This window comes from Drosophila takahashii, chromosome 3R, assembly GCF_030179915.1.
Source record: "Drosophila takahashii strain IR98-3 E-12201 chromosome 3R, DtakHiC1v2, whole genome shotgun sequence".
Taxonomy (NCBI): Eukaryota; Metazoa; Arthropoda; class Insecta; order Diptera; family Drosophilidae; genus Drosophila; species Drosophila takahashii.
This window is the reverse complement of record NC_091681.1, coordinates 38,610,718-38,627,377: the sequence shown is the minus strand read 5'-3', so window position 1 is coordinate 38,627,377 and position 16,660 is coordinate 38,610,718. Positions and strand designations below refer to the sequence as shown.

Sequence of the window (16,660 nt, the reverse complement as noted above, 5' to 3'; positions counted from 1 at the left end):
ACGGGAGTCAGCTTGAAGTTTAAAGCAAAAGCCTACTTGATGTAGAGAAACAAATCAGTCTCAAATTGTGAAAAATGTTCTTAAGTTAAACACGTTTGATCATAGGAATGTGTCAATACCGATTGTCCTTAACATTAAAAACAATTTTCTTAAATCAAGAACAACTTGTGTCTTACTTGAAGAACAATTTTTGAATGCCAAAATTCCTTTAACCGCTGGGGGGTGATATATCCGTATCCATATCCGCGCATGAATAATAATAATAAAACAAAAACATTTCCATTAAAAAACTACCCTTGAAAATAAGTAAAATTCGAAAGAAGAATTTCTTATAGATAAGAATTGCGTTTTAAATATCAAGTTGAGCGCCAAAGTGAAAATCAGGGGTGGAAAGTAGCGTGACCGTTTGTGGGTTGTAGAATTTTCCACGAGTGATGGGAATTCAACTTTTTAACTAGTTTTCTATTAAAAATTGATTTTATAAATGAATAACGTCTATTAAACGCCTCTTAAATTATTTTAATCCATACAAATTTAAAAATAAAAATAATAAGGAGTAGGTTTGAACTCACCCGCTTTCCGCTCCAAAAGGGGTATTTTGTAGATAACCGAAAACAGTCATACTGAACCCTTGGACCAAGATTATTTATGTTGATCGGACCGGAGTTGTCTGTCCGCTGATTTTCCGTTAATTGAGTTATCACCTGGCACATTACTGATTACAGTGTTACCTCCAGTGCGTGACTTTCGTAGCGGGTAAGAGGCCCTTAAGAAACCCTTGATAGTTTCATCGAGCATACGCAACATTGCATAATTTAGCATATCCAATGGGCTGGATGAGTTGCACTTTCCCCGGGTTCCCATCCACCGAATCCCTTGGTGCCGTGCTGTAAAAACGCTATATTAAATATAATCAACACATCTAAATTTGCACACCGCTTACCTGGAGGAAAAAATAGAGTGGTTTCCCTTTTGGGGGCGTCTGATAATTCGGGTGAATAATTGCGAAATTGCTGCCTGGCAGTCCCATAAAACAAAGCAATTGTTTCAGTCACAGAGCTCCACTTTATCTGGCACGTTTCTATCAGAGCTTATCGTTGAGTAATTATTTCCACCCGTCTCATAGAGAACACCATGTTGTACTGCCCGCCCAACGTGACCCTCAGCGAGGTGTGGACGCAGCATGGCATCTCGCACTGCTTCATGGACACCGTGGGTCCGGCCGTCTATGGAGGATTCCTGCTCCTCTTCGGCTGCATCCAGTTGCTGATGTACCGGAAGTACGCCACCCGCATCACGGATCCCACGCAAATCTCCAAATCGCGTCTCTTCGCCCTGCAACTCTTCCTCTTGCTCCTGCTTCCGGTTTTGGCCGCCCTGCGATTCCTCATGAACGCACGTATTTATCCGGATAGTGCGGTCTATGGATACATGGTGAGTTGGATGGTAATCTTCAAGGGAAACATGTGTATAATAAAGGTATCTCTTTCTACAGATCTTCTCCACTTGCGTTATTTGTTTCTCGTACCCCTTCAGCATCTGTTTGATACTCAAGGAGCGGTTCTACCAGCTGCCTTCGATGCCCACCCGTGGTCATGGCCTCATCCTGCTGCTCTTCTGGACACTGGCCTTCATCAACGAGTCGCTGGCCTTCATCAATCTGCGCCACGAGGACTGGTGGTTCCACCTGAAAACGTAGGAGATATATATCTATAACAAAATTATTTAGTATATCTCTTACTCTCCTCAGTAACAAGGACCAAATAGAGATGGGCCTCTTTGTCACAAGGTTCCTCTGCTCCCTGCTCATCTTCGTTTTGGGCCTGAAGGCTCCTGGCATCATGACCCCTTACAATCCCCACCAGCGGCTGGACAACGATTCCTCCAGCGAATCGCAGGGAAATGTGCAGACAGGATCGGCTTTCAGGAATGGCTGGCGCAAGCTAAGAACAGTCTTTCCCTACCTTTGGCCCAGGAAGAATCTGGCCCTGCAGATCGCCGTCATCGTTTGCATTATATTGCTGCTGGCCGGCCGAGTCATAAAGCTGTTTTTGCCGATTTATCGCAAGAAGTTGGGTAGGTCAGGGCTGCTTTAAGTTGAGTAATTCATTGCTAATCTCCTGCCTCCACAGTGGACAGTCTCACCATTGCACCGATCCTCTTTCGCTGGGACTTTGTGCTGGTCTACGTGGGATTGTCCTTCCTCCAGGGCGGCGGCACTGGCAGCATGGGTTTGTTCAACAACCTCCGCACTTTTCTCTGGATTCGGGTGCAGCAGTACACCACCCGGGAGATTGAGATCGAGCTCTTCCGGCATCTCCACCAGCTCTCGCTGCGTTGGCACTTGCAGCGGAAAACGGGCGAGGTGCTGCGTGTCATGGATCGCGGCACGGATTCTATTAATAATCTTCTCAACTACATTGTCTTCTCAATTGCACCCACCATTCTGGATCTGCTGGTGGCCGTGGCCTACTTTATATACGCCTTCAATTGGTGGTTCGGCCTGATCGTCTTCCTCACCATGTTCCTGTATATAGGTAAGGGATTTAATTCATTAGTAATTAATAGCAATTCAGGGTTAAGTAGACATCGGATTTTAGGTGATTTAAATATGATTTAGAGGCACATTTCATTGGTAAACATTTTTTTACAAAAACCTCAATTACGTTTGGCCTAAATCTAAATATCTAAATCTAATAAATAAAATTTTTAACCAATCAAATGTGGCTTTAAATCGCATTTAAAAAAAACGATCCGATGTCTACTGATAAGTGACGGAAAATCTTATGCGTAATCAAAACTTTTTATAAACCCCAAGCTAGATAACGAATTTTATGATAAATCATTATCTTTTGATACTACGAAACCAAAACAGTTCTCAAATTGTAAATAAACAAGCAATATATAATATAAATTCAAATAATAAAAAAAAAACCTCAGAAGAGCTGAACCTTAGCGGCTAGAGCTCTTAATCTTAGTTAGCTTATAGTTTTAACTTTAAGTTTGCTTAATATAAATGAATAAATAAATAATATATATCTTCTTTTTTACAGCATCGACCATTGCAATCACCGAGTGGCGCACCAAGTACCAGAGGAGGATGAACCTGGCGGACAACGAGCAGCGTGCTCGCAGCGTAGACTCCCTACTGAACTTCGAAACAGTCAAATACTACGGAGCGGAGCACTACGAGGTGGACTGCTACCGGGAGGCCATCCTGAAGTACCAAAAGGAGGAGTTCCTCTCCATGCTCACCCTCAACATGCTGAACACCGCCCAGAATATAATCCTGTGTCTTGGCCTGTTGGCCGGATCGCTGCTCTGCGTGTACTTGGTGGTTCATCATCAGACCCTCACCGTGGGCGACTTTGTGCTCTTCTCCACTTATCTCATGGAGCTGTACATGCCGCTGAATTGGTTCGGCACCTATTACCGGGCCATCCAGAAGAACTTTGTGGACATGGAGAACATGTTCGATCTGCTGAAGGAGGAGGAAGAGATTGTGGATGCTCCGGGCTGCTCGCCACTCCTGACAGCCGGCGGTGGCATTGAGTTCTCCAACGTTACCTTCGGCTATTCACCGGAAAAGTTGGTGCTACAAAACGTTAGCTTCACCGTGCCCGCCGGCAAGACGGTGGCCATTGTGGGACCCTCGGGAGCCGGCAAGAGCACCATTATGCGGCTGCTCTTCCGCTTCTACGACGTGCAGACGGGAGCCATTCTGATTGACGGACAAAACATCAAGCTTGTGCAGCAGCAGAGTCTGCGAAAGGCCATCGGAGTGGTGCCCCAGGATACGGTTCTGTTCAACAACACCATTTTCTACAACATCGAGTACGCCAAGCTGGGCGCCTCCGATGAGGCTGTCTACGAGGCTGCTCGCGCCGCCGACATTCACGACAGGATCCTGGGCTTCCCGGACAGCTACGAGACAAAGGTGGGCGAACGGGGCCTGCGACTCAGTGGAGGCGAGAAGCAACGAGTGGCCATCGCCAGGACGCTCCTCAAGGCGCCCATCATTGTGCTCCTGGACGAAGCCACCTCGGCTTTGGACACCCACACGGAGCGGAATATTCAGGCTGCTTTGGCCCGGGTTTGCGCCAATCGCACCACCATCATTGTTGCCCACCGCCTGTCCACCATTATCCATGCGGACGAGATCCTGGTGCTGCAGCAGGGAAGCATCGCCGAGCGGGGCAGACACGAGGAGCTCGTGCTGCGCGAAGATGGCATCTATGCGGACATGTGGCAGCAGCAGCTGAAGAATCTGGACGCGGAGCAGAGTGGTGGTTCCGAATCGGGATCGGAGAAACGTAGCGGAGGAGGTGCTGGTGCTGGAACGAGTGGTGCCCACTTGAGGGCAGGACATGCTCATGGGGGAGCTCGTTAGCTTTAAGAGAGAGACACACACGAAATACTTTCTGTTATTCCTGATTCCATGTGATTTGTGGTATATTGTTATACGTACGAGCAGTTCGTCAAAGTCTAAGTTCGTCTATAAGTAACCTTATACGCTACTCTTATACTAATAAATAACGTAGATTTTTTATAGACAATCCGTGGGCTGCTAGTAATAGGTTTTGAAAGTGTCTGGTACCAAATAAATAGCGCAACATTGTGTATTGCTAGTCTGTATATTTAATAACTATTGAATTGTGGATACTTGGGGGTATATTTATAATTTTTTTAATTCATTATAAGTAAATCAAAACTAGGCAGTTTAAAGTTTATAACAGGGACCGAAAATAATGCATTTTTTTGAGTAAAACCTACCTACAAGCACAAATTTAATACTTTGTAAAATTCCGTATAGAAAGGCTGCAATCGCACTTTGAGTAATATTTTTAAGCGAAATAATATCGCTCACTCAATAATCATTAGATTTTTATTTTTTCACTTATAATCATTACGGTGCCTGGTTTATAATAATATTTTAAGTAAGTAATAAAAGTACCAAGCGGACTTGGTATTTATTATTAGTGGCACATTGTCCATCAGACGCGGCAAAGATCTATTTATAGGACACTTCCTAAGAGCTGTTTCCACAGATTATAAGAGAGCCAAGCTGCTCTTCGCAGCATCGATTCTTATCGCCGGAACCTCCAGCAAGGCCAAGAGTCCGGCTAGCTGTGAATTCCGCTCGCAGAATCACTCTGAGTTTCGGCGTGGAGGCGAGCGGACGTTGAGCTGTGATCCGGGAATTAGACGCGTTGGTGATAAAGAAGGAAAAGCGTCGGCTTCTTTGAAACATATCTGATAATACATATATATATTATATATATACTGGGTGATATTACAAAACGGAATAAACGGAACGAAGTGAAAAGCGTCGGGAAATCTGATCTGATCTGTGTGAAAGCGAGTGCCTCGACCTCGGAAGGAAGCAGCAGGCCATGAGGCGACTCAAGTGCTCCGTGTTCGTGTGTACGTAGAGAGAGTAACCTAGGGATTATCATCCAGCCACTGTATCAGAAACTAATAAAAGACCATGACGTAATTACTCATTGACAAAGCCTCCGAGGAGCAACGCATTAAGGCGTTTTGCGATCATTCATATATATGTGGTGTACAATGTATTATATGTACACATGCACATTTAGTATATATAAGAAAGAAATTCAATTGATAATTGAAGAGTTTATTGCCCATCCGCGGGAATGCGACATAGCGAAAGAGGGTGAAGATGGGCGGACGGGCATCCATCGAATTGAAGTTCAATTTCTATCTATGAATCTATCTATCCGGCAGATCTGTTCCTGATCTTCGACGCCGGCCATGCCTTCAGCATCATTGGCCTCAACAAACAGATGCTCTACGAGTACGTGGGCAATGTCCTGGTGGGCGCCAAGCCGCAGGACGAAGGACACCAGGCGCCACCCACCACCGGCTGGATAGTGCGGGGCAAGCTGACGCTCCAGCGGCAGAGCGAACTGGTCATGGCTGCGGCGGTGAGTTGTCTAGGATTCCAGGAAATCTTAGGAAATATTTTGGCTGATCTCCCGCGACCCGGACGAATATTTCGAAATAATATTTTTGTTTATAAAAAAAATACGATTGCCTGGTGATCATCACTCTATGTATCACCGCATTCACATATATAAATCAATTGGAAATCAGTGAAAAATCAAATCAATTTATTGATTTCATTATCAATTTAAACGATCCAATCGGCGCATTCTATAGCCCCCAACATTCCCCACCATTTGCAGCGACTTCCTCAGCCTCTCAGCCTCCGCAGACGAAGAAGAATTCGCAGATGAATTAAAGACAATTTAACCTTTCACAGAGATACTCATACAATAAACTCAGCTCGTCGGCTGTGAACTTCTTTCATTGAGCCCCCACAGATAATGCCAATATACACATATGTGTAGTCGCTAGTCCCTAGTCCCTATTCCCTCCCTTTCCCTCCTCCTTCCCTTTGTTAATCAGCTCTGATTGTTTTGACTGAGAGCGACTCTAGCTAGGAGTAGCTTATCAGGCACCAGGTTCCCGGCAGAGGCATGTGTGCTGCATATGGCGCATAGCCATGGCGATCTGACTAATTTCTGTTTGCCAGATAAACGTCGATCCTGCTTATCAGCCGGTTCATTCAGTTGGGCTCGACCCTAGTCGATCGGAGATAATATTACAGCATTATTGCAGGGCTTTCCCGGAGCACTAATCGCTATGCTCTCTCTGAATTACAGCTGGTCATCGACGATGTAACGCTAAACAACTCGGGCGAGAAGTTCCAGCAGAACAAGGAGATGTACCCGCCCTACAAGCCCTTCAAGATCGCCCTCACCCCGGAGGGCGCCATCTCGCATGTGGTCTTCAAGGAGGGCGATCCCATTTGGAGCATGAACTTCAAGCGGGCCATCGCTTCGGTGCTGCAGTTCCAGATGAAGTCCAGCGGGGCTTTCGTCGTGGATGAGGTGAGTGATTTGGGATCTGGGAATATAAAATAAAATGTTTTGCAGACGGTATTATGATTTCAGTCAGTAGTTTGCAACGCAGTGAAGAAGACGTTTACGACCCCACAAAGTATATATATTATTGATCAGCATCACTAGACGATCAATAATATAGCCATGTCCGTCTGTCCGTCCGTCCGTCCGTCCGTTTCTACGCAAACTAGTCTCTCAGTTTTTAACTTTCCCAAAAATCTTCTTTATTTTAGAGGTAGTATATAAGTGGGAACCGGCCGGATCGGACAACTATACCATACTATCGGAAAAAAAAACGTACAAAAAATTCTAGCTTTTTGAAATATTAACTTCTACTCTTGGAAATGTTATTTTTTGAATATTTATGAATTTCAAATAAAATTAAGATAAAATCGGGGCACTATATCATATAGCTGCCATAGCAACGGTCGGAAAATTAAATGCAAATAAATAGGAAAATAAATTTTGCTTCGTTGGTTTCTATTGTATTTTCTTCTACTTTAGCATATGACTCTTTTTAGATATTTCCGAATTTCGGTTTTAATTTTATCAAATTAAGAAAAATCTATCTATTCGCTATTAATAATTTTTCTTTCTCCCCTGACAGCTGGGCATCCACGGCACCTGCCGCACCGAGTACTTTGTATCCAACAGGACCAACTACATCTCCATCCGCAAGACGCCGGAGGTGAAGACCTGCAAGCCCTACTCAGAAGCGGTTCACATCACCAGGAGCAATGTGCCGCCAAATACGTGTGAGTTCGATCACCAGAAGAGTGTGATCATTGGCAACGAGGCCATTTACGGAATGTTGCCGCACAACGAGACGGGTTACTATTTGAGTGTGGCCCATGCCAAGGGCACCACTCTGATCCACACGTTCGAGTCGACGGGCGAGGCTCAGTTCATCAACTCGGAGCTGGTGCTCAATTTCCTTAATGAGACGCCCATCGACAATCCGATTGATATTGAAACCTCCATGTCGGCAGAGTCCTCCAATCTGGCGCTACAGCCGCTGGATCCGAGCGATCCCACTGGCGGCCGAAGTCCGCAGCAGCAGGAGACACTGATGAACCAGGCGGGCACACTCCTGGACAGTCTGGCCGAGGGCCTCGAGACCACGGAGTTCAAGTTCTCCGAACCCTACGACTCCACGCTTTCCGATGTAATCAAGCTGCTCAGCGAGATGGACTTTGATTCGCTGAAGAAGCTCTACAGGGAGGTGGACATAGGCACCTCCTATCGCCAGGAAACCATACGCAACATCTTTCACGAAATCATTCCACGCATTGGAACCAAGGCCTCCGTTTTCCTCACCCACCACCTGGTGCTGAACAAGCTGACGAAGCCACAAGTCGCTGTGCAATTGCTCATACCCATGCCCTTCCACATCTTCGAGCTTTCGGCGGAGCTGGTGCAAAAGTGCGAGGACTTCCTCAATATCGGACCAGGTCGACCGGAAGTCCGGCAGGCGGCCATCCTGAGCTTTGCCACCCTCGTCCACAATGTCTATGTGGCCAAGGGCATCGACAAGGATAAGTTCGAGGAGTACGTGCAGAAGTACTTCAATGCCTATCTGAGTAAGTGGTCTATAGTATTAATAACTTATTTTTTTTTGCATATTAGCATAAAACGCATATGCATAAAATATACAAAATATAAAAAAAAACTCAACTATTCAAGATTGACCATTTCATAGCCAACCTAATTTACCCGAAGAAATTTGTTTCTAACTTTTCATCATTTCTGAGATATCTCATTTTTTCTCGAATTTAAGTAAACCCTATTTATAAAACGAGTAAGCAAGAAGGGGGCAAAAATAGTAAGAGGGGCAGAATAGTTTTTGGCCCTATTGGACAAACTGTTCGTTTAAATTGCTCGCCGTGTTTACTGAAGGTTCCTTAGAATACCAGACAGCTGCATTAAAAATATTGAGCCTCCAGTTGTTCGCATATATTTTGCATGTTTTGCATATATTTTGTATATTTTATGCATACATTTTTTGCACATATTTTGCATATTTCCGATATGCATCCGAATTTATTACATTTGAAAAATATGACAGCTAAATGGACAAATATGCAAAATCCGAGGTCTATTAATAAGATTTCCATCTAATCCCTTACTGATTTCTCCCAGACGATCGCGACTTCGACCAGAAGATGCTGTACCTGCAGGGCCTGAACAACCTGCAGCTGGGAAACGTGGCCAACTATCTGGAGCCCATCGTTCAGGATCCCAACGAGCACGAGGACCTCAAGTTCCAGGCCGCCTGGACGACTTTGGCGCTGGCCGATCGCCGAGCGGAGCGCATCTATGAGGTCTACTGGCCCATCTTCGAGTCGCGCAACGCCAGTCTGGAGCTGCGTGTGGCCGCCGTTACCCTGCTGTTGATCTCCAATCCCACGGCTGCCCGGCTGATCAGCATCCATCGCATCATCCAGAGCGAGACGGACCCGCACATGATCAACTACTACAGGACGACGGTGACGAGCATCTCGGAGACCACGTATCCCTGCTATCAGCACCTGTAAGTTATCACTTACCCATGGAAATCCAAGTCTAATTCGCTTGTTCCCAGACGCCGCCTGCTGTCCTACATGCACCGTCATCTGCCCCAGAAGCCAGAGTCACGCTACTGGGTCACCGGCAACTACATCTTCGACTATCGCGACTCCAAGTTCGGAATCGGAGCGATGCTGCAGGTCTTCCTCGTCGGCGATCCCAAGTCGGATATGCCAGTGGTGGCCTTCTTCAAATTTGACACCGAGGCTCTGGGCAAGTTCACGGGTCAACTGGCGGTGAGTGTTTACTATAAAAAAGGAAAAAACAACAAAATTAATATTTTGAATTGTTGTACATTAACTTATTAAGCAAGGACCGAAAATAACAGTTATTTTATTATTTTTGGTCGAAAAAATTATATCATAATCATAGGATAACACTAAAAATCGGAGAAAAAACTCACTTAATCAATTTAATGCAGCCTATTTATATCCGCAATGACCTAAATTTTTTTAACTTATTTGAAATTGGTCATGAAGTAACTGTATTTAAAATTTAAATCAAAAGTCAGAGAAAAAAAATAAAAGTCCTCCGTAACTTTTATTCATGACTTTTATAATAAAAGTCTAAAAATACCTGTTATATTTTGAATGAAAAAACAAAAGTCCTTTTACTAAAAAAAGTAATTCTTCAAAATAATGAGATCGCGAATTCTTCAGACCAAGAGGAACCACTACTGACCATGGTCACAATTTTGTTAGTGCTAACGAACAAAGCCATTAATGACTTAATAGTATTAAGTTTTAATAACAATACTTTTTAGAAATATATAGGAAGATTTAAAGACCAGTAAATTACATACTCTAAATAATTTTATTCTAATACTCTATTCCAGCTGTACATTAAGGCACGTGGTTTGCCAGACACCATCCTAAACAAGATGCAGCCGCGAAATGCCAGCGATCCGTTTACCTTCAAGAGCATCAAGGCCCTGTTGGCCATGTTGCAGGCTCCGATCATAAACTCCAAGGATCTGCACATTGAGTTCATCCTGCAAATGGAGGGCAAGACGGTGCTGTCCTACTACCTCAATCAACGGATGTTCCGCCAGCTGACCTACGAGAACAGTGAGTCTGGTTATTCCCTACTATCAGTCTGTTTTGAATTAATTTATGTACTTGTGATTTCCAAAGTTCTGGAACGACTGCAGCAGATCATCCGAACGGACAGTCACATCAACATGCAGACGGTGCGCTGGCCATTCATGAATCGCTACACGGTGCCCACTGTGCTGGGCACCTCCTCCGACGTCCTCCTGCAGACCACCGTGCTGACCTCGCTGCGTGGCAACATTACGGAGCAGCGCAGTTCGCCCATTACCAGGCACACGCTGGAGATCGACGCCCGCTACTCGTCGTACGCCTCGGTGCGCAGCCGCAGCTACAATCCGTTCCTGAACCTGGACCACGAGATCAACCGGGAGCAGGGCTTCCTCATCTACATTCCCTTCAGCAGCGAGTTGCATCTGAACGAGAGCGACACCAAGTGCAGGCGCTACTCCTTCTCGCGTCCGCAGAACCTCACCAGTGGCCTGTCCTTTAAATCCCGAGCGGTGACCAAGACCAGGGGCCTAATAACCAAGACGGCGGCGGCGCCCTTCGAGGAGATCATGGTGCCCGAGAGCCGAAACGATGTGGTGAGTGTTTAAATTGAGATAAGAAACAATAATAGAGATTATTAATGATGACGAAATAATTGATAATATAGTTTCATGCGGGAATTTTAATGCTAGAAATATATTTTACGAGAAAAAGAGAATAAAGATTAAAAATAGAAAATAAAATTTATAGTCTCCTGCGGGAACTTTGATGCCAAAATATATTTCTCATGGGAATAATAGAGATTGAAAATAATTAAACTAGAATTGATTTATAGTTTCCTGTGGAAATTTTATAAATGATGAAGAAAAAATTAATAATACAGTTTACAGAAAAGTAATAAAGATTAAAAATAAGAAACTTAAATTAATTTATAGTCTCCGGCGGGAACTTAAATGCCAGAAATATATTTAATGGGAATGATAAAAATTGAAAATAATGAAACTTGACTTGATTTATAGTTTCCTGTGAGAATTTTGATTCCACAAATACATACAATTATAAAAATAATCTATTCGTCATATTTAAATATAACAACTTTTTATTAGGAGCTGATAAATATGATTTAAAGTAGCTAAATAAATAGAGAATTAACAAATAACTTAAACTACATTTTAGGTCCAACTCTTCAACTATTCCCTACCGGATCTGGGCGTCCGACTGGGCATGAACACGAATCTTAACGAGCTAATCAAGTACAGGGGGATGCTGCTCAAGTCCGAGTTTACAGAGAAGTACCCTTACCGACACAAATCCCCTTTCCTCCCAAACTAATCATAATTACAATTGCAGTGGCTTCTCCGGCAACATGGTGGTCACCGCCCTGATGTACATATTTGGCTTCACCCAGCTTAGCTCCATTCACCTTGGCCACGATCGGAACTTTACGATGCTCATGTACAACGAGAAGACCACCAGGGTGAGAAATATAATTATATCTACTAGTATTTTAACTAATCTCCTTAATTCTTTAAGATCGAAGGAAACTTTTGTGCCGAAGATGTGCTGAAGACGTCGGATCTGAAGGGCAAACAGATTGGCCTAACGCTGGAGCACACAGACCACGTGGACGAGACGCATATTACGGATGGCACACACAAACTTGATGCCCTCCATCGGTGGAACATCACCCTGGACGTGCAGGCCTCGACCAAGTCCAACTGGTTCAAGTTGACCGGCCAGATTCAGCGGAATTCCAAGGATGACGAGGACGACTGGAAGGTGAGTGATTGTCTGGGACTACGGGACAAATTTATTTAACCAAAGATTATCGTCTGAGTCTGTATGTTTGAGTATTTTGTATGGTGAAATGGTTTGCTTTTTGGGCTGTCAAAATTCGGTAGTTTAATGTTGCTTCTTTTCTAACCCTCCTGTCCGGCGATTTCGAGCTCCTCCTCGGCGTTGATCAGCGCCACAACGCCGTCCTGCAGAGTCTTCACAAGCTCGAATTCGGTGAAGCCCAGTTTCCGCTTATTTGATATATCCATGACGCCATCCTCCACGGTGGCCAGTTCGCCGCCATCGGTGCCGCGTACTTGCAGTTGCAGCTCCTCGGCGAGTGCGATTAGACGGTCGGGATCCTTGCTGAGCAGCGGCAAACGAATATGGACCGAGGCACGCAGGGTGGTGCCCAAATTGGTGGGACAAGCAGTTAGGTTTCCGTACCGCGGATGCCGCGCAAAGGCCAGCGTCTTCTCCAGTTCAGTTAGCCCATTGACCAGGCGATTGTAGACATCACCCAGGTCGCCGCACTGAGCCATCGACATGATGTGCACATGGTCCTGACGATTCACCCAAACCAAGAAGGTCTCGGCGGGATTGTGATAGACACCGCGACCGGTGGGCCAGAATCGATAGCAGCCGGCGGTGGTCAGCTTCTCATCGCCACGCTGGAATAGTATATGTCGCTTGACCATCTCGGCCTGCGTCTCGGCATCTATATCAGCCATCGTCAAGTAGGAGCCAATCAGCTCGCCATCCATCGTCTCCGTGGCCGCACGCACCTTCTCCTCCACCTCGATGAACTGCTTCTCGGTGAGTTTGGGGAAGAAGGGCAGGCCCTCGATATTGCGGGCCAAGCGGATGCGAGCGGACAGTATGTACTTGCGCTCCGGGTCCAGGTTCTCGATCTCGTCCACGTTGCCAAAGTCCGGATCCTTCTGCAGCACATCGTTCTCGTTGTCCATCTGGCCGTGATAGTCTTTGATGATCGGATCGAAGAGCTTGTTAAAGACGTCATAGCTGTCGGCATCCGCCGCGTAGACGCCCACGGGAGCATCGTGGTGCTCGAATCCGGAAACGGCGCAATCGTACAGATAAGCGTCCACTGGCGCCGGTGTGGTGACCAGCATGTACTCCTCCAGAAGTTCTGGCGTCAGATATTTGCGCAGCATCGAGCTGACGTTCTCCTCGTCGTCCATGAGCGATTTGTAGCCTTCGGTGGTGAGCTCTTGGTACTCCTCCGGTGACTTTTTGCTGTTGGTTATTAGATACATTAGAGATTCATCCTTAAATCTTGGTTTTATATACTCACATTTGACCGCGTAGCCGTTCTAGTTCCTGCTCCAGCTTCGAGATGTGCGTCTTGGCCTCCTCCAGGTCGTTCTTCATCACATCGTACTGGGCGTCATCCGGGCAGCTTTCGCACATGAACTTGCGCACAAAGCGAATGGCATCCTCGGGTTTATTCTGCTCCTCGTACAGCTTGATCAGGGCCTTGCTCAAAGCATCGATGACTCCGGCACGCTCCAAATACTTGCGGTATTGCACGCGTTTCGATTCGATCTGGGAAACCACCAATAAATATCCTTAGAATTTTATAAGTCTTGGGTATTAGATCTCACTTACCGAAGTCATTGTGAAGTTTGTCCCAGCGAGATTCAAGTAAACATAAATTTATAAAAAGCAACGCAAACGTGAATAGTACTTGGTATTTTTAGTGATTTCTAGCGCGTTCTTACAAAACCAAAGAAAAATTGAATTTTTTTCCCAAAATTTGACGACAGGAGAAATTCGTCCGAACAGTAGCGTAACTGGCTGCCTTCTACTGAGCTCCCTCGGAGACGTATTGATCAAACGGGGCGACTTATGCCGCCAGGCCTGCCTTTCTGGTTGCCACTCGGTTGACTCGGCTCTCGCAAACAACCCACGAAATGTGGGCCAACAATTGCGGCAACTGCTCGAGTGGTGGGTGGTTGGGTTTTCGGCCCGAGTAATAAAGTGGCACGCAGGAAGGGGCGGCGTACAGTCAGTCAGGATGTGTGTAGGCCCGCTAATCGTTGCCGCAGTTGTTGTGGCTCTGTTGTCTGCTCTTTCGTCATGGTAATGTTTCCCATTCCACTCGGTTGGAGCACGGAGCCTCCAGTGAACAGCTGAACCCACATTGTCTTATGGACAGCAGTGTGTAGCCACAGAAAAGATTACAGGGTGTCACGCCCGCCGCCCAATGAGGGCACTTGACTCGGGCCGAGACTCAAGTTGACTCAAGTATATAAGGGACTAGACAGCTGGGGTTAGGAAAATAGAGGCAATTATATGTTCAGACCCTTTTAAAATTGAAGGAATGATTAAATTATCTTTTTAAAAAGGTTGAACAGATTTTTAAAATTAATCTTACTATTTTTAAAGACATACTATTCTTAAAAACAATTATTTATGATAATTTCTTAAGGCCAATCCATCTTTTAAAAGTATATTTATAGATTCAGACCCTTCCAAGGTCGAAGCATTGATTCAATTTCTTTATAAAAATGTTAAACAGATTTTTAGAACTAAAATAATCATTTTTTTTATATATACTATTCTTAAAAACAATTATATATAATTTGTTCTAATGGGAAATCTATCTTTTAAACATCTATTTTAAGTTTCCAAGCTTTTTTAAGAGAAACATAGATTAGGCACTTACCTCTACTGTAAACTGTAACACATTTACATTTTTTCCTCAGGCCTGCACCAGATTGACCTATGAACCACTGGTGTTTACCAGGCGACCCCACTCTCTGAATGGCAATGTGGTGTTCGGCTTGGCCACAGAGGAGGGCGAGTGCCCGGAGAAGGGTTCCACGGTGCTGTTTGCAGCCAGAGCCGGTGTAAGTGTGAAATGCTACGACTTGCAACAAAGTGGATTCCTATTAAATTCTCCTAATTACAGCCCTCGGAGCACGCCCGTGCCTTCCTGCGCTCCGACAAGATCTCGCTGACCGACACCGACTTTTGTCCCAAGGAGGTGCTTAAGTTCTCGCCCATTCCCACGTCAAGGTATTGCAAGCGCAGCAACTTTGAGAACTTTACATCGATCACACAGTACGACATGGATCTGAAATTTAATAATGTAAGTAAAAGAGATTTTGTATTAGAAATTAATAATTATTTAAAGTTCCTATCTGTGCCTCTCCTTAAAAGATCTATTCAAAGACTTATAAACTAACCCTTATCTGTTTTAATTTGAATTTTAATAATGTAAAAACAAGAGATTATATTAAAAACTAATAACTTAATTTAAAGTTCCTAACTTTGCTTATCCTTAAAAGATCTTTTCTAAGACTAATAAACTCACCCTCATCCTTTTTAGATGCCCGCCTGGTTCGAGCTGTGGTCCAACCGCCTGGACCACCTGGTCTCCGCCTTATCCGCCGACAAAGTGGACAGTCTGCACATGAGTCAGGAGATCAACATCTCCATGCACACGCCGCAGGACCAATTCAGGTTGGCGGTGGACGTCAACGGGGTCAAGTGGCGGTTCCACCAGATTCCCTTCCTGTACAAACTGGACTCCAAGTTCGACGCCTCCCAGGAACTCACCTACGACACGGGACTCAAACGTTCCTGCTCGGTAATCAATGGTATGGTCAATACCTTCGACGATCACTTGGCCAATCTCCGAGAGATTGCGGTGCGTCCCGATTGCTTCACCCTGCTGGTGGCCGACTGTTCGCCGCTGCCCCAGATCGCCGTCTTCGTAACGCCATCGACTGTCCAAGGAGTTGAGAGCAACTACGGGCTGCGCGTTCACATCGGGCAGAACTACTTCAATTTCCCCGCCCGCAAGGACAATAGCAGACAGCCCACGGATGAGCCGGTTATCATCTATCTCAACCAGGATCAAACGCCGCACGATGTGCGCCAAAAGCCCTACCAGTGGCCCCTCGATGCTAGCGACTTCGACTTCCGGTAGGCTAAGATGAGTTATTATGTGAGTTTTATAAACCTATTCAAATCGTTACATTTCCCTTTGCAGCGTGGAGCTAAACGAGCAAAACATTTTGATTGTGGAGTGCACGCAGCTGGCCTCCACCATCCAGTTCGATCTTTACAACATCCTAAACTTTGAGATCTACGGCGTGTACAAACACCAGATGTGTGGGCTGTGCAGCAATCCCCTCAACCGCATGCAGAACTACACGATCTGCGAGCTGGAGACGAGCTCTCCGACTCCCGTTCCTCTGCCCAATTCTTCCGACGTAGTTGTAGTTTCATAAATATAATGTGAGAGTTTAATCTAAAATAAAAGAGAAAAGAAGCCCAGAAAAGGGAGAACATGCAAATCCCCAGGGCTTAAATTTTTAA

At 45.3% G+C, this 16,660-nt stretch overlaps 3 protein-coding genes across 4 annotated transcripts; 2 read left to right on the top strand and 1 right to left on the bottom strand.

Moving 5' to 3' along the window:
• The first annotated feature begins 610 nt into the window (after positions 1-610).
• Positions 611-4,635, top strand: Hmt-1 (ABC transporter ATP-binding protein/permease Hmt-1). 2 transcript variants are annotated; one of them, XM_017139865.3, is made up of 6 exons: positions 611-756; positions 1,127-1,434; positions 1,496-1,695; positions 1,751-2,076; positions 2,133-2,537; positions 3,054-4,635. In XM_017139865.3, the coding sequence occupies exons 2-6, from the start codon at positions 1,135-1,137 to the stop codon at positions 4,388-4,390; spliced, it is 2,568 nt and encodes an 855-aa protein (XP_016995354.2). In that variant the 5' UTR covers positions 611-756; positions 1,127-1,134; the 3' UTR covers positions 4,391-4,635. The 2 variants fall into 2 exon arrangements, with proteins under 2 accessions (XP_016995354.2, XP_070072138.1); XM_070216037.1 differs by lacking the exon at positions 611-756 and having other exon boundaries at positions 1,117-1,434.
• A 481-nt stretch (positions 4,636-5,116) lies between these two features.
• cv-d (crossveinless d) lies at positions 5,117-16,638 on the top strand. Its single transcript, XM_017139863.3, has 15 exons — positions 5,117-5,424; positions 5,749-5,948; positions 6,690-6,917; positions 7,537-8,509; positions 9,069-9,459; positions 9,511-9,730; positions 10,330-10,561; positions 10,628-11,130; positions 11,711-11,826; positions 11,885-12,011; positions 12,068-12,313; positions 15,040-15,183; positions 15,246-15,425; positions 15,666-16,264; positions 16,332-16,638. The coding sequence occupies exons 1-15, from the start codon at positions 5,394-5,396 to the stop codon at positions 16,570-16,572; spliced, it is 4,431 nt and encodes a 1,476-aa protein (XP_016995352.3). The 5' UTR covers positions 5,117-5,393; the 3' UTR covers positions 16,573-16,638.
• On the bottom strand, positions 12,322-14,148 carry LOC108056169 (arginine kinase). The gene is made up of 3 exons (XM_070216038.1): positions 13,940-14,148; positions 13,626-13,876; positions 12,322-13,567 (listed from the first exon to the last, which is right to left on the bottom strand). Exons 1-3 carry the CDS (start codon positions 13,946-13,948, stop codon positions 12,454-12,456), a joined length of 1,374 nt encoding a protein of 457 aa, XP_070072139.1. The 5' UTR covers positions 13,949-14,148; the 3' UTR covers positions 12,322-12,453.
• Positions 16,639-16,660: the final 22 nt, after the last annotated feature.

Coding starts and splice junctions, on each gene's coding strand:
- Hmt-1 (XM_017139865.3), top strand. CDS start 1,135: ATGTTGTACTGCCCGCCCAACGTGACCCTCAGCGAGGTGTGGACGCAG. Junction 1,435..1,495: donor GTGCGGTCTATGGATACATG/GTGAGTTGGATG, acceptor CTCTTTCTACAG/ATCTTCTCCACTTGCGTTAT. Junction 2,077..2,132: donor GATTTATCGCAAGAAGTTGG/GTAGGTCAGGGC, acceptor CTGCCTCCACAG/TGGACAGTCTCACCATTGCA.
- cv-d (XM_017139863.3), top strand. CDS start 5,394: ATGAGGCGACTCAAGTGCTCCGTGTTCGTGT. Junction 11,131..11,710: donor CCGAGAGCCGAAACGATGTG/GTGAGTGTTTAA, acceptor ACTACATTTTAG/GTCCAACTCTTCAACTATTC. Junction 16,265..16,331: donor GCTAGCGACTTCGACTTCCG/GTAGGCTAAGAT, acceptor TTCCCTTTGCAG/CGTGGAGCTAAACGAGCAAA.
- LOC108056169 (XM_070216038.1), bottom strand. Junction 13,568..13,625: donor GAACGGCTACGCGGTCAAAT/GTGAGTATATAA, acceptor AATAACCAACAG/CAAAAAGTCACCGGAGGAGT.